The sequence below is a fragment of the Sorex araneus genome, chromosome 6 (assembly GCF_027595985.1).
Source record: "Sorex araneus isolate mSorAra2 chromosome 6, mSorAra2.pri, whole genome shotgun sequence".
Taxonomy (NCBI): domain Eukaryota; kingdom Metazoa; phylum Chordata; class Mammalia; order Eulipotyphla; family Soricidae; genus Sorex; species Sorex araneus.
Window position 1 is genome coordinate 106175851 of NC_073307.1, and position 23748 is coordinate 106199598.

Below are 23748 nucleotides of genomic sequence, written 5' to 3' on the forward strand. Positions count from 1 at the left end.
AAGCACAAGAATATGATTTTAAATTTGAAAGAATAATTTATAAAAATAATATCATTCTAAGAATTAAATGTAATAAAAAACTGAAATTTTAAATGGCTTATCTTGGTACAAATTAATAAAAAAAAAATAGAAATACTAGTACTGTAGCACTGAAGCACTGTCGTCCCATTGTTCATCAATTTGCTCGAGCGGGCACCAGTAACATCTCCATTGTGAGACTTGTTGTTACTGTTTTTGGCATATTGAATATGCCATGGGTAGTTTGCCAGGTTCTTCCGTGTGGGCAGGATACTATCGGTAGCTTGCCAGGATCTCCAAGAGGGACTGAGGAATCGAAACTGGGACCTGCTGTACTATTGCTCCACCAAAAAAAGTATTTATATATATATATATATATATAGAGAGAGAGAGAGAGAGAGAGAGATAGCATATATAATCTAAGAATGAAGTAACACAGGAAACCTGAGAATGTAAATTCAATAAGACATTTTATGTGAGAAACTATAAGCTAAGCACAAATATTATTTTAAAAAATATGCTCAGAGTTCTAACTGTAGGTAAATATTTCTTTTGAGAAAGTTATAAAACAATTATGCCATCTAATTTTCACAATGGAAAATTTGGCTGTTTATAATGTAAAGAGTTTCTGCTTTTTCTCCAATTTCACCATATATTTTTAAAAATCTACTCAGAATTTCAAAGGGAAAATGGTAACAAATCTTCATTTATGTTTTACTGAAACATCTTAGAACCTATATTACCTCTCAAATAGTCTCCTCTGAATTTTTCCCAAGGATGTAAAATTGGTTGAGAATGGTCTTTAAAACCTGTTCTGGGGCCAGAGCAATAGTACAGCGGGTAGGGTGTTTGCCTTGCACGCAGCCGACTGGGTACAATCCCCAGCATCCCATATGGTCCCCCAGCACTGCCAGGAGTAATTCCAAAACGCAGATCCAGAAGTAATCCCTGAGTCACTAAATTTTCTAGTATGAATTAGAGTGAATTTTTTTATTTATTCATAGCATTTAAATTGTTCTTTCGTCTGAATTACGTATAAAGAAGCCCATGATTATTGACACAAGTTTATAGAAAAAAAAGTCTGGATTTGTGCCAGGTTTGGGTTTCTCATACAACTCAAAGTGTTTTTCATAAAGTAATGTTTCTGCCAATGAATCTTGATGTCCTTACAAATTAAGACCTTGAGTGCAACTAATCACAGCCTACTCTTACTATCCCTTCATTCACAGGTAGATGCCAAGAAGACACCACAAAATATGGATACCACCCTGAGTTTAACTAATAATTCAAAGATCCAAGTGTCTGAGTTCATACTGTTGGGGTTCCCAAACATTCATGAGTGGCAGCACTGGCTCTCCCTGCCATTGGCTCTGCTCTACCTCTTGGCCCTTGGTGCAAATCTCCTCATCTTGACCACCATCTACCGAGAATCTTCCCTGCATCAGCCTATGTATCAGTTTCTTGGTGTCCTGGCTATCGTGGACATTGGGTTAGCTACTACCATCATTCCCAAGATCCTTGCCATTTTCTGGTTTGATAACAAGGCCATCAGCCTCTCTGCATGCTTTGCCCAGATCTACGCCATTCACACTTTCATGTGCATGGAGTCAGGTATCTTCCTCTGCATGGCTGTGGATAGATATGTAGCCATCTGCTATCCTCTTCGGTACCCAAACATAGTCACTGAAGCATTTGTGATCAAGCTCACATTATCTATGATACTCAGGAATGGCCTGTTGACCATTCCTGTGCCTGTACTAGCTGCCCAGCGGCACTACTGTTCCAAGAACGAGATTGACCATTGTCTTTGCTCTAACTTAGGAGTCATCAGTCTAGCCTGTGATGACATCACTATTAATAAGTTTTACCAGTTATTTCTGGCTTGGGTTATGGTTGGGAGTGACATGGGCCTGGTCTTTGCTTCTTATGCTTTGATTATTCACTCAGTTCTGAGGCTTAAGTCCGCTGAGGCAACATCTAAAGCTCTGAGTACCTGCAGTTCTCATGTCATCCTCATCCTATTTTTCTACACAGCTATTGTTGTAGTATCTGTCACCCATCTAGCAAGAAAAAGGTTTCCCTTAGTCCCAATTCTCCTCAATGTGCTGCACAGTATCATCCCACCTGCCCTGAACCCCATGGTATATGCCCTCAGGACACAGGAGCTGAGAATAGGCTTTCAGAGGTTGCTTGGTCTGGGTGACACTGGATCTGGAAAGTGAGTAACTCTATAGAATATAATCTGAATATGATCAAGAGTACAGGGTAAACAACACCCATAGGAGAGAGAAAGAGCAAATGGTAATGCCCTGCCACAGAGGCAGGGTGGGGTGGAGGGGACAGAGTGGGGGTAGTGGGAGGGATGCTAGGAACATTGGTGGTGGAAAATGGGCACTGGTGGAGGGATGGGTACCTGACCATTGTATGACTGAAATGCAAGCACAGATGTTTGTGAGTTTGTAACTGTACCTCACAGTGATTCACTAATAAAAAATAAATAAATAAATAAATAAATAGAATAAAATAAAAACCAAGAAAGGAAAATATAGAAGAAAAAAGAGTCAGGCATTGCATTATGAGAAAGAATCTATGCTTATCATTGGCTTTGAAAATGGAGGAAGGGGACCAAAAGCCAAGGAATGCAAGCAAGCTCTAGAAACTGAAATCAAATTCTCTCCTAGAGCCTTCAAAAAAAACACTGCACAGTTCATACCGTACCAGAAGCAGTGTGATCCCTTTTGGATTTCAGTCCTTTGCAACTCTTAAGATAATAAATCAACTGTCTTAAGCCAAAAAAAAAGAGTACAAGATAAAACCAAATAGTACTAGATTAAAATAAAACTATAAATTGGTAGGGCATCTTAATTTCCCTTATTACATAAATCATAGACTTAGTTCAATTTTCTTAGTTTCTAAATAGTGTGTGCATATTAAATCATCTGACCACCACAAAAATATTATTAAACATGTACTAGGTTATTTATATATTTTTTGAATGAAGCAAGAAGATCAAAAAAGATCAAAAGATCCAAGATCAAAAAAGAAGGAAGTTGCAGAGAAAACTTAAGGAACCATGCAGTCAGGCACCGAACTATGCCCTTAGCCTTTTCTCTCTATTCAATCTCACTATAAACTTTTAAATAAATTACAATAATATTACAAAGCAATAAGATTTAACCAAGTAAAATTACATGTCACATCTTTATTAATAAAATTCCACTTAAAAGTTTACAACAATTTTCCTTCCTGGTACTAGTAAGAGCAGATTTTGGTCTTCTAGAATTAATCTTACAGAACCCTCTTAACATGTAAATAAATAACTTGACAGGAATCATTTTATCATTTCACATTTTGTCATTTGTCTTTTCCACTCACATGAAATTACATTTGAGCTCAAGTGGAATATATCACCTTTTTTTCTTAACAGTCAACATTATTTACACTATTTATAAATTCTGATGAGATCCCATGGTTAAGAGCAGCATATGTGACACCAAAGTTCTTTAATTTGAACCTTCCCATAAGTAAGTGGGTAGAAATGTGAACACAGAAAAAAATGCACTGCAAAATAGTTTTTTTTTATGTTACTCTCTAAGTTTAGATCATCAAGGGTGATATGCTGACTTGAGGACACATTTAGATAAGGCTGTAAGATCACCCACCACATAGAATTATGGTAGATTTGGGTAACAAAAGTAAAATTTCTATCATTAAACCTGGAGGCCCAAATATGAGAAACTTCCTTAATAAAAATCAAGAAAGGGGCCAGAGGGAGAGTACAAAGATGAAAGTGATTATCTTGCATGCAGCTGACCCTGGTTTAATTCCTGGCACCACATGGTTACCAGAGCACTGTGACCCTGGAGACCCCCAATATAGCAAGAATGGCACAAGTAATTCTTAGTATTTTAGGACCAGAGCAGCATTTCATCCTTCAATTATTTGTACTGAACCACCAGACTGAGAATCACCAGAAATATCAGGCCTCCTGAGCACCACTTGGGAGATCAAATGATAACCCACCATCACCAAAACAACTGCGGTACTAGGAGCAGGGTACATCTCAAAGGACAGAGAAAATGCCTCACATCTATGAGATCCTGGGCTCAATCCCCAGTACTTCAGGACCCCAAACACCACTGGGCATGACCTTGGTGGCTGCTGAATTCCATCCAGATGTGCCCTGATGGCCTCCAAACACAACCTGGAGTGGTCATAGCTCCAGAATATCAACAGGTGTGATGCCCACCACAGTAGATGCAATTACAAAGTAAGTTTTTAATAAAACCCTAAGAATTGTTTTGCCTTTCTGATGATAAAGTACTCAGAAAACGAAGCATTTATTTTATTTATATTGATGAGGCAGAACTGGACCACTTACTTACATCTGTTTTTAACAGTAATTTCAGGTACCAAAAATAGGAACATTGACAGCTGCTAAATAGTTTACATGATAGATTGATAGTTGAGTCAAATTACCTGTTTGTCTTTTTTTCAGTGATTGGATTATGTCCTTGAGATCCCTTGATATTTAATGGAGGAAAATAAAAGTTCAGAGAGTAGATACTGAAATTTCTTCTAATCCATTCATATAAGACAATGGATTAGAAGATATATATATAACCTCCAAGTGATAAAATACATAAATGATGAACAAAACATGGATTTAGAGAGATTTTAATTGCTGAAAAATATACAGCTAAGATCTAAGTATAAAAGAAAACTCAAAGATAATTCCTCAAGCTGCAAAATGTAAAGACAACTTGAGGTAAGTACTTTATAATTTCACTCATATGGAAGATAAAGAAACAAAAAACAAAAGCAATCCAAAAGCTGAATAGTAATTATCAAAAAGTATAATAGGTGAGAGGTGGATAAAATAGGCAAAATTGTACAGTAGTGGATTGAAACTAGATTTTCAGTGTTTAATATACTATATAGAGATGTTTATCCATAAAACATCACATCTGAAACTAACAATAAGTAATAAACAAATATACCTTAATAAAAATGTTTTACTATCGGGACTGGAGCAGTAGTACAGTGGGGAGGGAATTTACCTTATATGTGGCCAACCTGGGTTCATTCTCTGGTATCCCATATGATCCCTGAGTGCAGAGCCAGGAGTAACCCCTGAGCATCGCCAGGTTTTATCCAAAAAGTTAAAAAAAAAAATTTTTAACTTTCATTTTATGTCAAGAAAAACTGGGTAAATTTAAATTTACCTTACGGAATAGGGCTAATGGGCCTCCTAGAGACAGATGTAACTCTTACAATATAAGAGTACGGTAGTCATTTGTTGCCAAAAATATTCTGGGTTTGTTTCACATTTGTAATTTTTCCCTCCCTTGCCTTAATGAGGGGACTTTTCTTGGACCTTTACTATGAGAATCTTTGGACTTCTTGGAAATAAAGAAAATGTAGGGTCTCCACAAGTGTGTATCACTGTATCACTGTCATCCTGTTGTTCATTGATTTACTCGAGTGGACGCCAGTAACGCTCTCCATTCGTCCCAGTCCTGAGATTTTAGAAGCCTCTCCTTACTAATTTTTCCCAATGATTGGAGGCTCTTTTCAGGGTCAGGGGAATGAGAGCTGTTATTCTTACTGTTTTTGGCAAATCGAATACGCAACAGGGAGCTTGCAAGGCTCTGCCGTGCAGGCGGCATACTCTCAGTAGCTTGCTGGGCTCTCCGAGAGAAGTGGCTGAGCTCTACGTGCCTTTCATTTATTTTTCATTCACGTGTTTTTTTATATTTAGTAATCAAATCAATATGTTCTCTACATATTAAAAAGAAACAAGGAGGGGAAAAATGGCACAGAAATAGACTGGTCAGAACATGGCATAGAACATCAAGAGGAAAAATATTAATATAGTTAATTAATTATCAGGTATTATTATGTTGAGTTATATATGAGACACTAGATTATACTTGCTAAATAAAACTGGATTTTTCTATTCCAAGGACAAAGAGTCATTCAACTAAATATATGGAGACAACTGATCAGGCAGTTTAGAATTGTTAAGGCAACCATATTATGCCTTTAAGGATTCAGAGTATTTTTCTACTTTCTATTCAACCATTATAAACTATTGGTACCTACTCTGTATTCAATTCATATTCCTTAAAAAAATAAAATTACTAACCCTCAAAATTCTTTAGAATCACATCTGATTTGTCACAAATGAGTACAATTCCATATCTAGTTCTTACAAGGACAGCTCAAAGTTAAGTCTTTAAGCTTCCTAGCACTATTAAAAAAAGGAATGTTTGGGGAAGATGGGTTAGGATCAGGGTTGTGTTAAATGATTATTTATGTTAAATGAATAATTAGGAAAATAGATCATTGTCATTCTTTCCATGCAAAACTTTAAAAAATGATAAAATATTAGACCATGAGATAGTCTCAAACATTCCTAAGAATTAAAAACTTCTAAAAATCTTTACAATGGACAGGAAGGGCATTTGTCTAGCATCTGACCAATCTAGGCTCTATACCCAGCATCAATATAGTCCCCCAAACCCATCCAACAGTGATTAGAGTGGAGAAGAGCCAATAGTAATCCCTGAAGTTCTTTCTCTCTCTCTCTTTTTTCTTTCTTTCTTTCTCTCTCTCTTTCTTACTTTCTTTCTTTCTTCCTTTCTCTCTTTCGTTCTTTCTTTCCTTCCTTCCTTCTTTCTTTCTTTCTCTTTCTTTCTTTCTCTCTTTCTTTCTCTCTTTCTTTCTTCCTTCCTTTCTTTCTTTTTTTTTCTTTCTTTCTTTCTTTCTTTCTTTCTTTCTTTCTTTCTTTCTTTCTTTCTTTCTTTCCTTCATCACCGTTAAGGTACATAGGTGTGTACCCCTTCCATCACAAACAAAAATAACTCTGAATAAGGATGACAACCTGACACTGCAGCTTTCCCCTTTCCCACTCTAAAATCTAGCAATAACTAAATAAATATGCAATAATTTGTTATAATAAATATGCAACGCAACATAAATAAATAGCAATTGATTAAACAGAAAATGAGGGAGAGCGGCCAGAGTGATAGTACATTGCGTATTTGCCTTACATTTGGTTCTATCCCTTGCCTTACACCTGGTTCAATCCCACATAAGACCTCTGCTAGTATCTCATAGGATCTCCCAAGTCAACCAGAAATGGTCACTGAGCACAGAGCCAGGAGTAAGCTAGGTGTGGTCCAAAAACCAAAAGGAAAAAAAAAGAAACAGGAAAGTGGGAAAACTTCAAAGTAAATTACAACTCTATTGAAATTATACAAATTAAGACCTATAAGTTCACAAGAAAATACTGTTACACAAGTAACTCAGATTTGTAGAGAAATATATGGTATTAAGAAAAGCTAATGCTATGAGAAATAGGCAATGTCTGGTGATTAATGGATATTGTATTAGGAGTGGTCAGGTTAGTCTATCCTTCTATACTTTCTTGGACCAATAATTACTGTAAAGGCAAGTAATGAAGTTAAGTATTTTAGATATTGAAGAATCAGCGTACTAGTGACCCACTCTCCTATAAGCAACTATACTCGATGAATCATGGAAAATATCCTTAACATTATGTCAAGCTATAGACACACAATGCATTCTCTATAATATATAGCACAAACAAATATGGCAGCACTCTGATATTGCCTACTAGAAGGATAAAAAATTAGCCAATGACCAAATGACTTAGTCTAAACCATACCCATATGTGTAGGTGGTTATTAGTCCTGGGTTAATACTATACTGTCACTTAGGATCTCAGCAAACATCTTTATAAATATTCCCTTTGTAAGTAAAATATAAAATTACTCAAAGTTATTCTTATTTTATTCCATATTTTATGTTGTTTATGTTTCTGTACTTCCAAGAAGGATTTCTCTTCCAGTACAGAAATTTGTAAGAATGCTTTGAAGAAAAAGCAGCAATTAATCTTGGACCTGTGGAAGGTTGTACAAATGGGGTACATCGGAGTGAGGCAGGTCACCCTGGTGCCCACCCAAGCAGAGACCCACAGCAACCTCTTTTTGCCACAATCCAAAATCACCGCATCATACCCCAGGCCACACTCCATGGTCCTAGGACAGGCCTCACTGAGATATTAACCTGCTGAAAATTCAGTTATCCAGACTTTGTGACTGAAATCTCCAGGATCTTTCAGAGTTGGGATGGGCTATCTCCCCCACTTCCTTACACTCTTGAAAGCAATGGAAGTCACCCCCATGAACCAAGTCCAGTGCTACCATGGAAGCTCTTCTCTATAATAATTGACCTTGTTGCAGAGACTCATAAAAAAATCTCTAAAGAAATTAAAAACCACAATTAATTTCAGAATCACTCAAGGCTGTTCAAAACAGGGTAATTTTGAGGGGAACAGGACAGCCTGGTGTCCACCCAAGCAGATCCCCTGTTAGCTGCTTGCTCCCACAATCCAAAATCTCTGCGATACCCATGGCCAGAGTCCACTGCTTCAGGATGTACCTCACCTAATTAATCTGCTGAAAACTCAGTTATGCGGGTTTTGTGACTGAAATCTCTAGGCTCTCTCAGAATCAGGATGAACTACCTCTTTCTACCTCCCTGCACTTCCAGAAGCCCTGGCAGTCACATTCATGACCCAAAGCAGCCACCCATTTGCAAACCATCATCCACTAAAGGAAAAATAGAGAAACAGAGAGCAAAAAGATACCTCACAGAGATGGCGGGGCGGGGGGCAAGGAGGAGGAGGGGGTGGAAGGGAAACTGGCTATGTTGGTGGTGAGAAATGTACACTGGTGGAGGAATGGGTGTTGGAACATTGTATGACTGAAACCAAATAATGAATAGCTTTGTGATGTTCTATTTCACGGTGATGAAAGAAGAAAGAAAGAAAGAAAGAAAGAAAGAAAGAAAGAAAGAAAGAAAGAAAGAAAGAAAGAAAGAAAGAAAGAAAGAAAGAAAGAAAGAAAGAAAGAAAGAAAGAAAGAAAGAAAGAAAGAAAGAAAGAAAGAAAGAAAGAAAGGAAGGAAGGAAAGAAGGAAGGAAGGAAGGAAGGAAGGAAGGAAGGAAGGAAGGAAGGAAGGAAGGAAGGAAGGAAGGAAGGAAGGAAGGAAGGAAGGAAGGAAGGAAGGAAGGAAGGAAGGAAGGAAGGAAGGAAGGAAGGCTTTAAAATATCACCAAGGGTTCTGCTTACATTTTCCTCCATGCACCTTATGGATTCAGGTCTGATATTGAGGTCTTTGATCCATTTTGATCTGACTATTGTGCTTGGAATTAGACAGAGGTGTAAATTCATTTTTGTTTTGCATGTAGCTGTCCAGTTTTTCCAGCACCACTTGTTGAAGAGGCTTTTCTTGCTCCACTTCACATTTTTTGTTCCTTTATCAAAGATTAAGTGATTCTATACTTGAGAGCTGTTTCAGAATATTCAACTCTATTCCATTGGTCTGTAGGTCTGTTTCTATTTCAATACCATGTGGTTTCAATTACTACTGTATTGTAGTACAGTTTGAAGTTGGGGAACATGATACCACCAATCTTCTTTTTTCCAAGGATTGCTTTAGCTATTCGTGGAGGTTTATTGTTCCATATGAACTTCAGGAGTTTTTTGTCTATTTCTTTGAAAAATGTCATGGAGATGATACAGTAGAGATGATACATTGTGCGTCTTTATATATGTTACCACTACCCAGCCACCGCCACGCTCCAGGCTGCTCTCCAGATACTTGGGCCGAACCTCACACATGAGCAAAGCCCACAAAATCAGGTAAGAACACTGCGACCTTGGACTCTAGGCTCAACTAGACCCAAAAACAAGACCCTCTGCTTGCCTCCTCCAATCTCCGGCACCTGAGAGAGGGGGTCAAACCCAGATGCCTCACCCTACTAAAGCCAGATAAATACCTCACCAGCTAACCCCCACTACCTCCACTACCCAGCCACCGCCACACTCCAGGCCACTTTCCAGACCATAAGATACACCATAAGACACTTAATACCCATTTTCCATAATTCCTGCCCTAAAAGCCTCCATCCCTCTCAGAGAGCACGGCAAGCTACAAAGAGTACCCCGCCCACACGGCAGAGCCTGGCAAGCTACCCATGGCATATTCAATATGCCAAAAACAGTAACAATGGGCCTCATTCACCTCACACAAAAAGAGCCCCTGATACGGCAGCATTAAGAAAGATGAGCAAAGAGAGGCTGAAAAAATCTCAGGGACGAACTAGACTGCCAAAACAAAGAAAGACTAAAATGATGTCTGTACTTTCAATGCACATATGTTGGCATCGGAAGCCTCCATCAAGGACCTGATGGTGCAAGCACAGAAGATCAAGTATGACATCATTGGTCTGACCGAAACGAGAAGGCATCGATCATATCACGCCATTTTCTACACTGGAGAAGAATTGTTCCTCGGAACATGCTACAACAGAGGCATAGGTGGCATTGGTGTTCCTGTCAACCCTGTCAAGTTCGTACTTGGCCATGAGCATTGATTCATTCGAATACCTAACAACCAGAATCAGACGATTATGCTTGAATAGATGTGGCTCACTGCTGGCAGTTTCTATCTTCATCATCTATGCACCAACATCCAACTACGATGAAGAAGAAATTGAGAAGTTCTACATGGAACTGGAGAAGTTCTATAAAGAAGACTACACCTTCTACAAGATCATTGTTGGTGATTTTAATGCCAAGATAGGACCGAGAAGGTCACCCGAAGAACTCCACATTGGGACCCATGGCCTAAAATGGAACGAATAGGGTGAGGAATGTCTGAGTTCATCATGTGGACCAAGACCATCCATGGTAACTCACAGTTCCAGAAGGCCAAATCTAAACGCTGGACATGGGAGTCTCCCGGTGGACAGTTCCACAATGAAATTGACCACATCATATTCAACTGAAGGTTTTGCCTGACTGATGTTGCTGTTGTCCCAAAATTCCAAGTGGGATCGAACCACCATCTCTTTTGTGCAAAATTCTACTTCACAGAGCGGGGAGAAAGGTCTGCAAAGTTTAAGTTTAAGAAGGGAACTCCCAGAATGACCACCAACTGGAAGCTCTTTGGCACTATTGCGGCAATGTGGGAAGATGTCGTCCTTGACAACATCTACAAGGAATATGATCAACTGGTTCAGCACCTCCATGACTGCGTGAAGAATGCCGAGAGTGAGAAAGCCACAAACAGACGCTTGTCATTGGAAATTCTCAAGCTCATTCATCAACGTGGTTTGGCGAAAGTCTCAGGCAACCACAAGCTAATGCCCGAGCTCACAAAGCTGTGCAGAGAAGCAATAAAGGAAGACTTCAAAGAGAGACGAGCAACAGTGTTGGCCGATGTGGCAGAAGCTGGGAAAAGTATTCACAATGCTCGCCTGTCCACCAACTACAAGACTAAGATGACTGCCCTCCAACGTCCTGATGGATCTATCACATCTTCCAGAAAGGCAATGGGGAGGATTATTCATGACTTCTACTCGGATCTCTTTGACAGCCATGTCCACCTGCCCACATACCAAATCCTGCAGGATGGATATGTCGTTCCCAACGTCCTCCCTTCCGAAATCTGACACTCCATTTCATTGGTAAAGATGTGTACAGCACCTAGTCCAGACAAAGTCAGAACCAAACACCTGAAGAATCTGCCGCCAGTATTCACCAATACACTGGCTCGGCTCTTCACACACCTGTCTGAATGCAAGTTTTGGTCCCAGTGGAAAACCAGCAGGTTTGTGAACAGGATTTTTTAAATGTCTCCTTTCTTTCATTATTTGTATATAGGAAAGCTATGGACTTTTGAATATTGATTTTGTAAGCTGCCACTTCATTTTATAAGCCTATTGTTTTTAAGAGGTTTTTTTATAGGGTCTTTAGGATTTTCTAAGTCATGTCATCTGCACATAGCTTGATTCCTCCTTTCTATCTGGATGCCCTTGATATATTTTTCTTGCCTAACTGCTATGGCAAGTACTTCCAGTATTATATTGAATAGAAGTGGTGAGAGTGGGCAACCTTGCCTTGTCCCTGATCTTAGACGGAGGGCTCTTAGTTTTTCTTCATTGAGGATATTGCTTGCTGTGGGTTTGTGGTAGATGGCTTTAACTACATTGAGGAAAGTACCTTCAATTCCCATTTTGGTAAGATATTTCATGATAAACAGGTACTGGATCTTGTCAAATGCTTTCTCTGTGTCTATTGATATGATCGTATGATTTTTATCTTTTCTTTTATTGATATGATGTATTATGTTCATTGACTTGCGAATGTTAAACCATCCTTGCATCCCTGGGATGAATCCCACTTGGTCGTGGTGTATGATCTTTTTGATGAGTTGCTGGATTCTATTTGCTAATATTTTGTTGAGGATATTCGCATCTATGTTCATCAGTGATATTGGCTGTAATTTTGTTTTTTTGTGGTGTCTCTGTCTGCTTTTTGTATTACTGTGATATGTGCCTCATAGAAACTGTTTGGGAGAATTTCTGTTTTAATTTCTTGGAAAAGCTTGGAAAGGACTGGCAATAGATTCTCTTTAAATGTTTGGAAGAATTCACTGCTGAATCTATCTGGACCTGAGCTTTTGTTTTGGGGAAGACTTTTGATTATTGTTTCAATTTCCTTGATAGTGGTAGGTCTGTTCAAGTATTCCAATCTTCTTGGCCCAGGCTTGGGAGGTTATAGGAATCCAGAAATTTATCCATTTCTTCTAGGTTCTCTTGTTTTGTGGCATACAGACTTTCAGAGTAATCTCTGATGATCTTTAGAATTTCTTTGGTTTCTGTTGTGGTGTTCCCCTTTTCATATCTGATTCAGTTTATTTGGGTTCTCTCTCTTTCTTTGTGAGTATTGCTAGTGGTTTACCAATCTTGTTTATTTTCTCAAGAACCAGCTCTTGGTTTCATTGATCTTTCAGATAGTCTTTTGGGTTTCCATGTTGTTAATTTCTGCTCTAAATTTTATTGTTTCCTTCCTCCTGCCTAGTTTGGTTTCCTTTTGTTGGTCATTTTGTAAGATCTTAAACTGTGATGTTAAGTTATTTATGTAGGCCCTTTCTTCCTTCCTGAGAAATACTTTCTGAGCTATAAATTTTCCCCTTAACACTGCTTTCACTGTTTCCCACAATTTCTGGTAGGTTGTGTCTTCATTCTCATTTGTTTCCAGGAATCTTTTGATTTCTTCCTTGATTTCATCTCTGGCCCACTCATTGTTTAACATCACGTTGTTAAATTTCCAGGTATTTGATTTGATTCTCCATTTCTGTATATTAACTTCTATCTTCAATGCATCATGGTCAGAAAATACAATTTCTATCTTTCTGATTCTATTGAGGTATGTTTTGTGGCCCACCACGTTATCTATCTTGGAAAAGGTTTCATGTGCACTGGAAAAGAATGTGAACTCTATTTTGGGGGAATGGAAAGCCCTGTATACATCTATTAGCCCTTTTTTCTTTTCTTCCTTTAAAACCAGTAATTCCTTGCTAAGTTTTAATCTTGTTGATATATCAAGAGGTGATAAGGTGGCTTCAAATTCTCTAACTACTATTGTGTTGCTATCAAAGTCCTCCTTGAAGTCTATTAGCAGTTATTTTAAGTATTTCGCTGGCCCCTCATTGGGTGCATATGTGTTTAGGAGTGTGATTTCTTTCTAATGTACATATCCCTTGATTATTAAAAGATTGTCTTCACTGTCCTTTCTAATCTTTTTCAGCCTGAAATCTATGTTGTCGGATACTAGTATGGCCACCCAATTTTTTTTGAGGGAAATGTTTGCTAGAAGGATTATTTTGCATCCTTTGACTTTGAGTCTGTTTGTTTTGACTGTTCAGATGTGTTTCTTATAGGCAGCAGAATGTTGGATTCAATTTTTTAATCCATTTTGTCACTCTGTGTCTCTCAATTGGTGCATTTAGACCATTGACATATAAAGAGATTATTGTCATAGGGTTTTGTGCCATCTTTCTGTAGAGGTTTGTTGTACTTGTAGGGGCTTGTCTTGTCTTATAGTTACTTCTTTAGTCCTTCTATTAAGGTTAGTTTTGAGTCTATAAAGTTCCCGAGCTGTTGTTTATACATGAAATAATGTATTGTTCCTTGAGTTTGTGTAAGAGTTTTGCAGGATAAAGTATTCTTGGTGAGGCGTTCATTTCATTGAGATTTTTTCACTATATCCCACCATTGTCTTTGGGCTTGGATGGTTTTCTCTAATAGCACTGTCGTAGCACTGTAGTCCCATTGTTCATCGATTTGCTCCAGCGGGCACCAGTAACGTCTCCATTGTGAGACTTGTTGTCACTGTTTTTGGTATATTGAATATGCCACGGTTAGCTTGTCAGGTTCTGTCACGTGGGCGAGATACTCTCGGTAGCTTGCCAGGCTCTCTGAGAGGGGTGGGGAAATCAAACCTGGGTTAGCCATGTGCAAAGAAAATGCCCTACCCGCCGTGGTATTGCTCCAGCCCCTTTCTCTAATAAGTCTGCTGTAAATCTAAGGAGTGCTCCTTTATATGTGATTTCCTACTTTGACCTTGCTGCTTGCAGTATTGCGTTTCTATCTGTGGTATTCATTGTTCTGATTATGATATGTCTTGGAGTTTTTTTTATTAGGGTGTCTTTTAGCTGGTACTCTTTGGGCTTCTTATATCTGGATGCTTGCATTCTCCAGTCCTGCTTGTTATTAATTTCATACTTAGTGAATTTTGCTGTGTTTTTGGTTGCTATTGAGACACTCTTCAACTTTTTCTAGCCTCTAATGTAACTTCATTTTTACTCTTCCTTGATCCCACAGGCATTAATTAGATGTTTTCTCTCCAAGGCAGTTAGTTCTATTTCTCTGAGGTGCATCCACACATCATTGCTGGTATTTCCACTTTTCTTTTGGCAGCGATTTACCTAAGATTAATATGCATCATTGACCCGCCTCTGTTTAACATCTATATTTCTTTGCACAATTTTAAGAGAAACTCAATATATATTTAATAATTTCAAGGAAAGCCTTTTAAAAAATTTTAATCACCTTGAGATACAGTTTCAAAATTATTTATGATTGAGTTTCAGTCATACAATTGAACTAAAGACTTTTGACTAATTTCAAAGCTTTGGCTTTGCCCCAATATTTTGATTATTTAATTAAATTTATTACTTTAGATTAGAATTTGAGAACTTCAGTCATGTAGTTCATATAAACAATAATCTAGTGTTCCAGTCCTAAGACATTAATTTGTTTTCTGAGTCCAACTTTCTGTTTCAACTACTAGTCAGCATCCTCAGTTCTTCTTGTTTGTTCTTTATGTTATTGTTATGGGTCCTCTTTTTTTTCTTTGCTTTTTGGGTCACAACCAGAGATGCTCAGGGGTTACTCATGACTCTGCACTCAGGAGTAACTCCTGGCAGTACTTGAGGGACCATATGGGATGCTGGGAATCTAACCCAGGTCAGCCTCATTCAAGGCAAAAGCCTTTCCCGCTTATACTGTCGCTCCAGCCCCCGATGGATCCTCTTATTACCTTATTCCTTCTACTTGGGGATCAGGCTGGCATATATATATATTATATATATATTCATACACACATATACACATACATATATTCCATACCATATATATCTATGATTTTGGGACAAACCTAGTATTCTCAGAATTACTTCTGGCTCTGTGCTCAGGGATCACTTCTGTCATGGCTCAGGGAGCCATATGAGGTGAGGGGGATTGAGCTTGAGTCAGTTGCATGCAAGGAAAATATCCTACATTCTGCTCTGACCCAGGCTGATGTTTTTCAATTCATAACACTCAGAGCATGCAGTTTTAGGGATATTATAGATCACATATTCTCTCTTTCATCTAAATTTTGCTTTATTAAGCTTGACTTCTTATATTAGGAAATTGAGTGCTTTATGTTAGTGTTATTAATCTTGGCTCTACCTAAATGAGACCGATCAACTATTCTCCTTTCCTCTGTACCTAGGTAATACTCTCAAAACATGCCTCTTTTAAATGTGTAACCTGATTCTGGGTACTGACAGCCCAAGTGATCAAATGTTATTCCTCTCCAATATAATCTGTTTGACTTCTGTCTTTATAATTCTAAATAATACTTCTAAATCGTCATCTTCATAATTCTAAATTATAATCACAGATTACATTCTAAAGACACACCGGTATGACTGAGCCTTGAGCGATCAGTTTGCACATGTTTTTTGTTTTATGAATTCACAAACAAAACACGTTTTTTCCATGGAATATTTATTTCTGAATTTGAAAGCTTCATGAAGAGTAATGTATACCACCCAAAGTGTTCTTTTTTAGGTGTAATGTGTATATCCCCAGTTTCTCCACTTCCTTTCAACAAATGAAAGTCTAGATTCTTCATACTTTTTTGAAATTGTGCCAGAGATTATAAGGCACTCTTTGTAGGAGCAATTTTGTTAGATGAGATGACAGTCAAATACAAAGAATTTGATTTATAAACAGAAGAATTCCGAGTTAATTCACCTCAACATTTGGTTGGCTATACAGCTGAACTTGGCTTATGCTTATATATATGATTTTAATTTCAGATACAGGACATACTTGCCATTTTTCTCCAGCCTTATTCTTGGCTAGTATCTCTGTTCTCAAAAGAGCTCTTAATTATTAGTCCATTATTCTAATAGTTTCACATAAAGTCACACAATATCCTGGTAATATTATATGGTACTGCCCTTCCTGCCCTCCTTGTCTTTTTCCTAACCCTTCATGAATCATATCTTGCTTGATTAGTCAAACCTGGTTACCCTGCTTCTCTGTGGTAGGAAATCTCTTTGCTTATGGTTTTGGCTCCTCTTGCCAAGGTACCCTAGAGTGTATTGTTCAAAATATTCAAAATATTCCCTGCTGGAGATGTTCCCTGAGGCCCCAATAAGAAAAAGAGTTCTTGTTAGATCTTTGTTTGAAGAACAACAAGAAGTACTAATTGGTATGGGGTAGGTGTGTGGGGGGTGCTTTATGTTGGATCCCTACAGAAAATGCCTGGAAAAAGTTCCATTAAATACACTGTTTCTGCACTTGTAGCTCAACTTTTCATCCATTGTAGGTCAGTTAGTGCATCGTTTTGGTGCGGTAAGTAATGACTAAGGGGAGAATTAAGGCTGGGCAAAGCATAAAGAGTCCACTCAGAAAATAACCTGGCAAGTTGTCCAATGTGGGAATTTATGTGTTTGGTATCATTAGGGAAAATTAATGATACTATAAATACTGTATACTTCCAGTACAGAGTATTGGTATCTAGGCTTTTTGTGGTATATGAAAACAGACAAAAGAGGGATTAGGTGTATGAAAGTAGGCAAACATCCTTCTGGAGCTGACTTAATAGTCATTCATCTATTTGTAATCTTTATTGAAACTCCTTCCCTCTATCCCTCCCTCTCCTTCCTTCCTCCTTCCTTCCTCATTCCTTTCTTCCTTCTTTTCTTCCTTCCTTCCTTTCTTTCTTCCTTCCTTCCTTCCTTTCTTTCTTCCTCCCTTCCTTCCTTCCTTCCTTTCTTTCCTTCCTTCCTCCCTCCCTTTCTTTCTTTCTTTCTTTCTTTCTCTTTCTTTCTTCTATCTTTCTTTCTTTCTTTCTTCCCTTCCTTCCTTCCTTCCTTTCTTTCTTTCTTTCCTTCCTCCCTCCCTCTCTTTCTTTCTTTCTTTCTTTCTTCCCTTCCTTCCTTCCTTCCTTCCTTTCTTTCTTTCTTTCTTTCTTTCTTTCTTTCTTTCTTTCTTTCTTTCCTTCTTTCTTTCTTCCCTCCCTTCCTTCCTTCCTTCCTTCCTTCCTTCCTTCCTTCCTTCCTTTCTTTCTTTCTTTCTTTCTTTCTTTCTTTCTTTCTTTATTTATTTATTTATTTATTTATTTCTCTCTTTCTTTCTTTCTTTCTCTCTTTCTTTCTTTCTTCCTCAATATCCCAGGCTTACTCCTGGTTCTGAGCTCAGGAATAAGTCCTAAAGGTGCTCAATATACCATGTATTGTACCAGGGATTGAACTCAAGCTAGCCACGTGCAAGATCCCTTAACCTCTGTACTATCTTCTTGATCCAAGCCCCATTTCTTGACACCCTCCCCCTTCCCATCCAATCCTGGTGGCACTGAGGAGAATAATATTGTTTGAAAGGCAAAATAAAATAAAATAGGGGAGAATAGAGCATTTTTGTCTAGGTTGTTTAAGATTGCTACTATATAACATTCATCCATGGATCTATAATCTTTCATCAAATCAAATGCAATGCCTTGAATCTTTGAAGTTTCTGTTGTTATGAACAAGATATCTACTCTTGCATAATGTATGCCTTGTAATTCAGTGTAACTAGTAACAATAGGTGTTTATTTTTTGCATCTGACTAAAAATTTTTCACATATCACATTTTATTCTTATAATGATACTCAGAAGGAGGATGAAGCATACCCATCTCATGTGATGAAGCTAGATTTGAAAATGATTAGAAGCATTGCTCAAAGTCGAAATGCTTACCTATGATCAAAATAGGATCCTGAATAAGGTTCTTAATTCCTGGTGCAGAGTTTATTTATTCCATTAAACTGTGGGTTTACTCAAATATCCCATCTTTCCAGACCTCATGACTTCTAGAGTCATCTCACAGTTTCCATAAGAACTGTGTGGACACTGGTGGAGGGATGTAAACAAAATGCAAACATGAAGTTTATAAGTCTGTAACTGTACCTCACGGTGATTCACTAATAAAAATTTTTAAAAAAACATGCATGGTTAAAAAAAAGAACTGAGGTGGAATATATAGGCAGTAATAACGTGATTTCTCCTAAAGAAAAATGCAAAATGTTTCTGGCCAATTTAAATATGTGTTTTCTTCTTTATTGGATTATACTCAGGCAGACTTGGCTTCTTTCTCTCATGCTTAGAGGTCACTTCTTGTTATCAATGAAATTGTGAAATCAATGCAACTGCATCTTTTCAAGCCCTGTTAGATCCTTGAACCAAGTTACTTTATGTGTCTATGTGTGTGTGCTATGATTTAATGCAAGATGTTGGTACTGATGTTTAGGTAGTATTCGGAGACAGTAAATTCCTAAATCATTTTTTTAAAATGTTTTATTGAATCACTGTGACAGACCATTACAAAGCTGCTCGTGATTGGATTTCAGTTGTACAGTATTCCTAAATCATTTTTATCAGCTCTTCTTCATTAAATTTCTCTATGTCCCACCCTTAACCTCATGCCTCTGAATATTTTTCTGGACATTTCAGCTGTCACTACTGTCATGGAGACAGGGTTATCTAAACATAGATATCTTCCTAGCTCAGGGACCAGTGGGTGTGAACTCTTTATTCAATCAATACTATTTATTCAATCAATAAACAGTAACTGACCCTTGGTCATTTACTTAGATTTCGTCTTTCTAACCCACAAAAGGATGGTAGTGGGCATAGTATGTATTGTGAATATGAAGAAATTTATGTACCCTTTGTGATAATATAAAAATGAAATTGGAGGAAATAGCTCCCCATTTTCTTTGCTCTTCTTAATAATGTTGCTTTGGTTTAAAATTCCTTGGCTTTTGCATGATATTATAGCCAAACAAATCTTTTCATTTTAGGTCATAACAACTGAATTCTTTTCCTTATTCTTGTTTTGGAGCCATACCCAGTGATTTTCAGGGCATACTCCTGGTGGTGTTGGGGAACTATAAGGTGCCAGTGATCCAACTGGCATTGGATGCCAGAACTTAAACCCCTGTGGTGTCTTTTTTTCTTTTTTTGCTTTTTGGGTCACACCCTAAGATGCACAGGGGTTATTCCTGGCTCTGCACTCAGGAATTACTCCTGGCAGTGCTCAGGGGACCATATGGGATGCTGGGAATTGAACCCGGGTCATCTGCGTGCAAGGAAAATGCCCTACCCGCTGAACTATCGCTCCAGCCCACCCCTGTAGTGGCTTTCTGAATGCAGCAACTGAATTTTTATCAACTGGTGTACAATATCACCATGAATTCAGACAGCTATTGTAATATTGGGAAGTAAAACAAGGTGTGCTTTTGTGAAATGATTAAGAAATAGTCTCAGGAGGAATTTGACTAGTACTGGAGTCATCAGGGACCATTTATTTAATAAATTAGTAGCTAAGTGAAGCTTTGAGAAGTACAATGTTTTCATCTAAAAGGATTTTTGTTAACATCAAGATTGTGGTAATTTAAAATGGTGAAATCAGTGAGGTTATTTCTGATTAAATAGAACACTAACATTCAGAACTTGGGAAATTAGTATAATGGGGAAGATTTTAGTTGAATGTTTCTGTACAATTAGGCTTTTAATTAGAATTAGAATTCTGTACAATTCTGTATAAGAGGCTGTGTGAACTGTTCCAGATCACAGATATATCAGGATATCTTATTTTAGAACATGAATCCTGATTTTGTCTAGTGCATTTCCCATTGGGCCAGTTGACGTGCCTTTTGTGTTTTTTGTAGATTTTCATAAATATTGACTGCTGAAACTATTTTTTCCAATTCTATTTTGGTTTATCTCTTATAGTCTCCTCCCCCTTTTTATTTAGTTATCATGAAATTAAAAAATTATTCTTGATTATGTTTTAGGTATACAATGTTTCAACACTGATACCTTCACCAGTGTCCATTTCCTTTCACCAATGCCCCATCACCACCCCCATTCGCGTCCCACCCTCAAGTCTGTTCCTATGAGAAGCACTTAAAATATATATGCATATACATACATGTTTTTGCATTGTGATTTACAGTACTGTTGCTAGAAGGATTTCATATATAACACTACCACCTTTTAGCACCACTTCCTCCTCCCAGTTGAAAGCTTCCCTTCACCATCATCATTACCCCCTCCCTGTCCTATTCCCCAGTACCCCCCCCCAACCTTCACCCCTGTAATCAAGAGGTATGTTTCCTTTGAAATACCAGGTTTCATTTTCTTTGTTTCCAATTGTCTTTGAGAACTTGTCATTCCACCATTATGCTTCTTTATATTTGCGTACGAGAGGGATCATTCTTTGTCAGTCTCTCTCCCTCTAAATTCACTCAGCATGATCATTCTTTGTCAGTCTCTCTCCCTCTAAATTCACTCAGGTTTCTCCATGTGCCAACAAACTGCATGATTTTATTTTTTATCATAGCTGGGTAATGTTCCATTGTGTATGTGTACTATAGCTTCTTTATCCAGTCATCTATTCTTGGACACTTGGATTGTTTTCAGAGTTTGGTTATTGTGGATTGTGCTACAGGGAACATAGAGATGTAATTGTATTTTCTCTATGAAAACTCTGTTTGAAAAATATACAGGGAGAGTGTTGAAAGAGTGTATTGCTCTTTCATCTCTATGGTAAACTTGCTTGTTCTTCTTTGCAGTGGCTGTTCATTCTTCTAAGTGAGATGTTCGTCATGATTCTTTCTAATAATTCTCATCTCTTTCCACATACATTCTTTTTGGCTGGCATTCCAGGACTGACAGCAGCTCACATTTGGATATCACTTCCCTTTTGTTTCATGTTCTTCCTGGCTGTCACTGGAAATGGTGTTCTTCTTTTTCTCATCTGGACAGAACGCAGCCTTCACCAGCCCATGTTTTTTTTCCTTGCAATGCTCTCTTTTGTCGACCTGATCCTCTCTCTTTCCACTCTGCCCAAGATGCTGGCCATCTTCTGGTTTGATGCTACCTCCATCAGCTCCCATTTCTGTCTTTCCCAGATGTTCTTCATTCATGCATTCTCTGCTATGGAGTCAGGAGTTCTGGTGGCCATGGCCCTGGATCGCTTTGTGGCCATCTGTAACCCACTGCGTTATGCAACCATTCTTACTCCAGTTATTGTTGCCAAGATTGGAGGCTTGGTGTTCCTTAGAGGTGTTGGATTAACCATCTCCTTTCCAAGTCTGGCCCACCGATTACCCTACTGTGGCTCCCACACAATTGCCTATACTTACTGTGAACATATGGCAGTGGTGAAGTTGGCCTGTGGAACCACCACTGTGGATAATCTCTATGCCTTTGCTGTAGCAATATTCCTTGGTGTGGGGGATGTGACATTTATTGCTTACTCTTATGGACAGATTGTGAAGACTGTGATTCATTTTCCTTCACCCGAGGCACGTGCTAAAGCAGCGAGCACATGTACAGCTCATGTTTGTGTCATCATCTTTTTCTATGGACCAGGTTTTCTTTCTGTTGTCATGCAGCGTTTTGGGCCACCCACAGCATCTGCTGCCAAAGTCATTGTTGCCAATCTTTACTTGCTCTTTCCACCAGCACTGGACCCCATTGTCTATGGAGTCAAGACCAAGCAGATCCGGGAGCGGCTATTCAAAATTCTAAGTTCCAAGAGGGTTGATCCCACCTGAGTGTAGTTCTCATCAGATTAATCTTCCCTGAAGGAGTGGGAACTCCACAGCTCAAATCATCTGCCTAGTGGGGATAGTGAAAAGAAAGCAATGAAGTTATCTTGAAGAATATGGACAGTAGAAAATGTCTTCTGAGTCTCATGTGTTTAGATATGGACCTAGAAAGTAGAAAGGCTGGAGTATCCCAAAAATCAATCAGCAAATAATATTCTTAAGACCTTTCTCCTCAAGGTTTATTATTTAATTGCATTGACAAGATTCATCAGGAAATTATAAAGAAATTGGAACTTTGGTAGACCTGGATACAATTCATGGAGAAACAAACTAGTTACTTATTTTGAACTTGTGAGAACATGGGCCACTTCCCACCACCATGGCAATGAAAGCCTGTAAGTGGGAATGGATAGTCTTGCTTTTAATCAACAAAACTCTGCCTTCACAGAAAGAGGAGTAGCAAATTATGAAGATACTTTTGAATTTCAAGTTTATGAGAGATTCTTTGAAATACTAATTTACTGCCTGACCCCTGCGTTATAGAAAAAACTTGATTTATTTCAAGAACTTTTTTATCTGTTTTTCAGATAAACATCAGGGACTATTGACTACTCCTATAGTATTATTTTTATAAGTGTATGGATAACTCTCTTATTTATTAATTTTAAGTTCCAGACAGATAGACATGAGTTATTTATTGCACAAAATAATTTTTTGTTTTAACTCTTGTTTTATTCATTTTCTATATTTCTTATTTTCTTGGCTACTTCCTCCAATTTTTTTCAATTGGTACATGCTTTAATGTAACTGTTGCATGTTCTTTAGAATTTGTATTATGTGAATCTAAATATTTATATGTCCTTGCAATATCTATAATAGTGATGAAGTGTAATGTATTTCTAATATATGTAATTAACCTTCTTTTTCTTTTTGTTTTTGGGACACACACAGCAATGTTCAGGGGTTAATACTGACTTTGCACTCAATCATTACTCTTGGCAGTGCTTGGGGGACCATATGGGATACTGAGGATTGATTCCGGGTTGGCAAGCACCTCAGGAAGGGCAAGCACCTCACCTGCTGTACTATCTCTCCAGCCCCAATTACCCCTCCTTAGTCTGTCAATTGGCCAGTTGGCATCATCTATTTATTGGTTGTCATATCCTTATGTTTTTTTAAAATAATTCCATAGCCTTATTTTTATCTTTATGATTATTACTCATATTGTACTTCAGTTTAAATGTAATTTCCTTGAAGGATATTTTTCTAGAGAGCAGACCACTTATTTTCTTCTAAAAAATAAGTGAAATTTTTATGCATTGTAGTTTAGAGTTATATGTACAATAATTTGAATTACTCCTGTTTCCCACTCCTATTGTATGGTTAGTTATATTATATTCTTAGTACTTTGTTTA

At 37.9% G+C, this 23748-nt stretch overlaps 2 protein-coding genes and 1 pseudogene across 2 annotated transcripts; all 3 read left to right on the top strand.

Annotated features, from left to right (window-relative positions):
• Nucleotides 1-1274: 1274 nt before the first annotated feature.
• LOC101555341 (olfactory receptor 688-like) lies at nt 1275-2240 on the top strand. The gene has a single exon (XM_004621182.2). The coding sequence runs from the start codon at nt 1275-1277 to the stop codon at nt 2238-2240; it is 966 nt and encodes a 321-aa protein (XP_004621239.2).
• An 8011-nt stretch (nt 2241-10251) lies between these two features.
• Nucleotides 10252-11565, top strand: LOC129405575 (uncharacterized; annotated as a pseudogene).
• A 9820-nt stretch (nt 11566-21385) lies between these two features.
• On the top strand, nt 21386-22339 carry LOC101547465 (olfactory receptor 52N4-like). Its single transcript, XM_004621239.1, has one exon. It carries the CDS (start codon nt 21386-21388, stop codon nt 22337-22339), a length of 954 nt encoding a protein of 317 aa, XP_004621296.1.
• The last annotated feature ends 1409 nt before the right edge of the window (nt 22340-23748 follow it).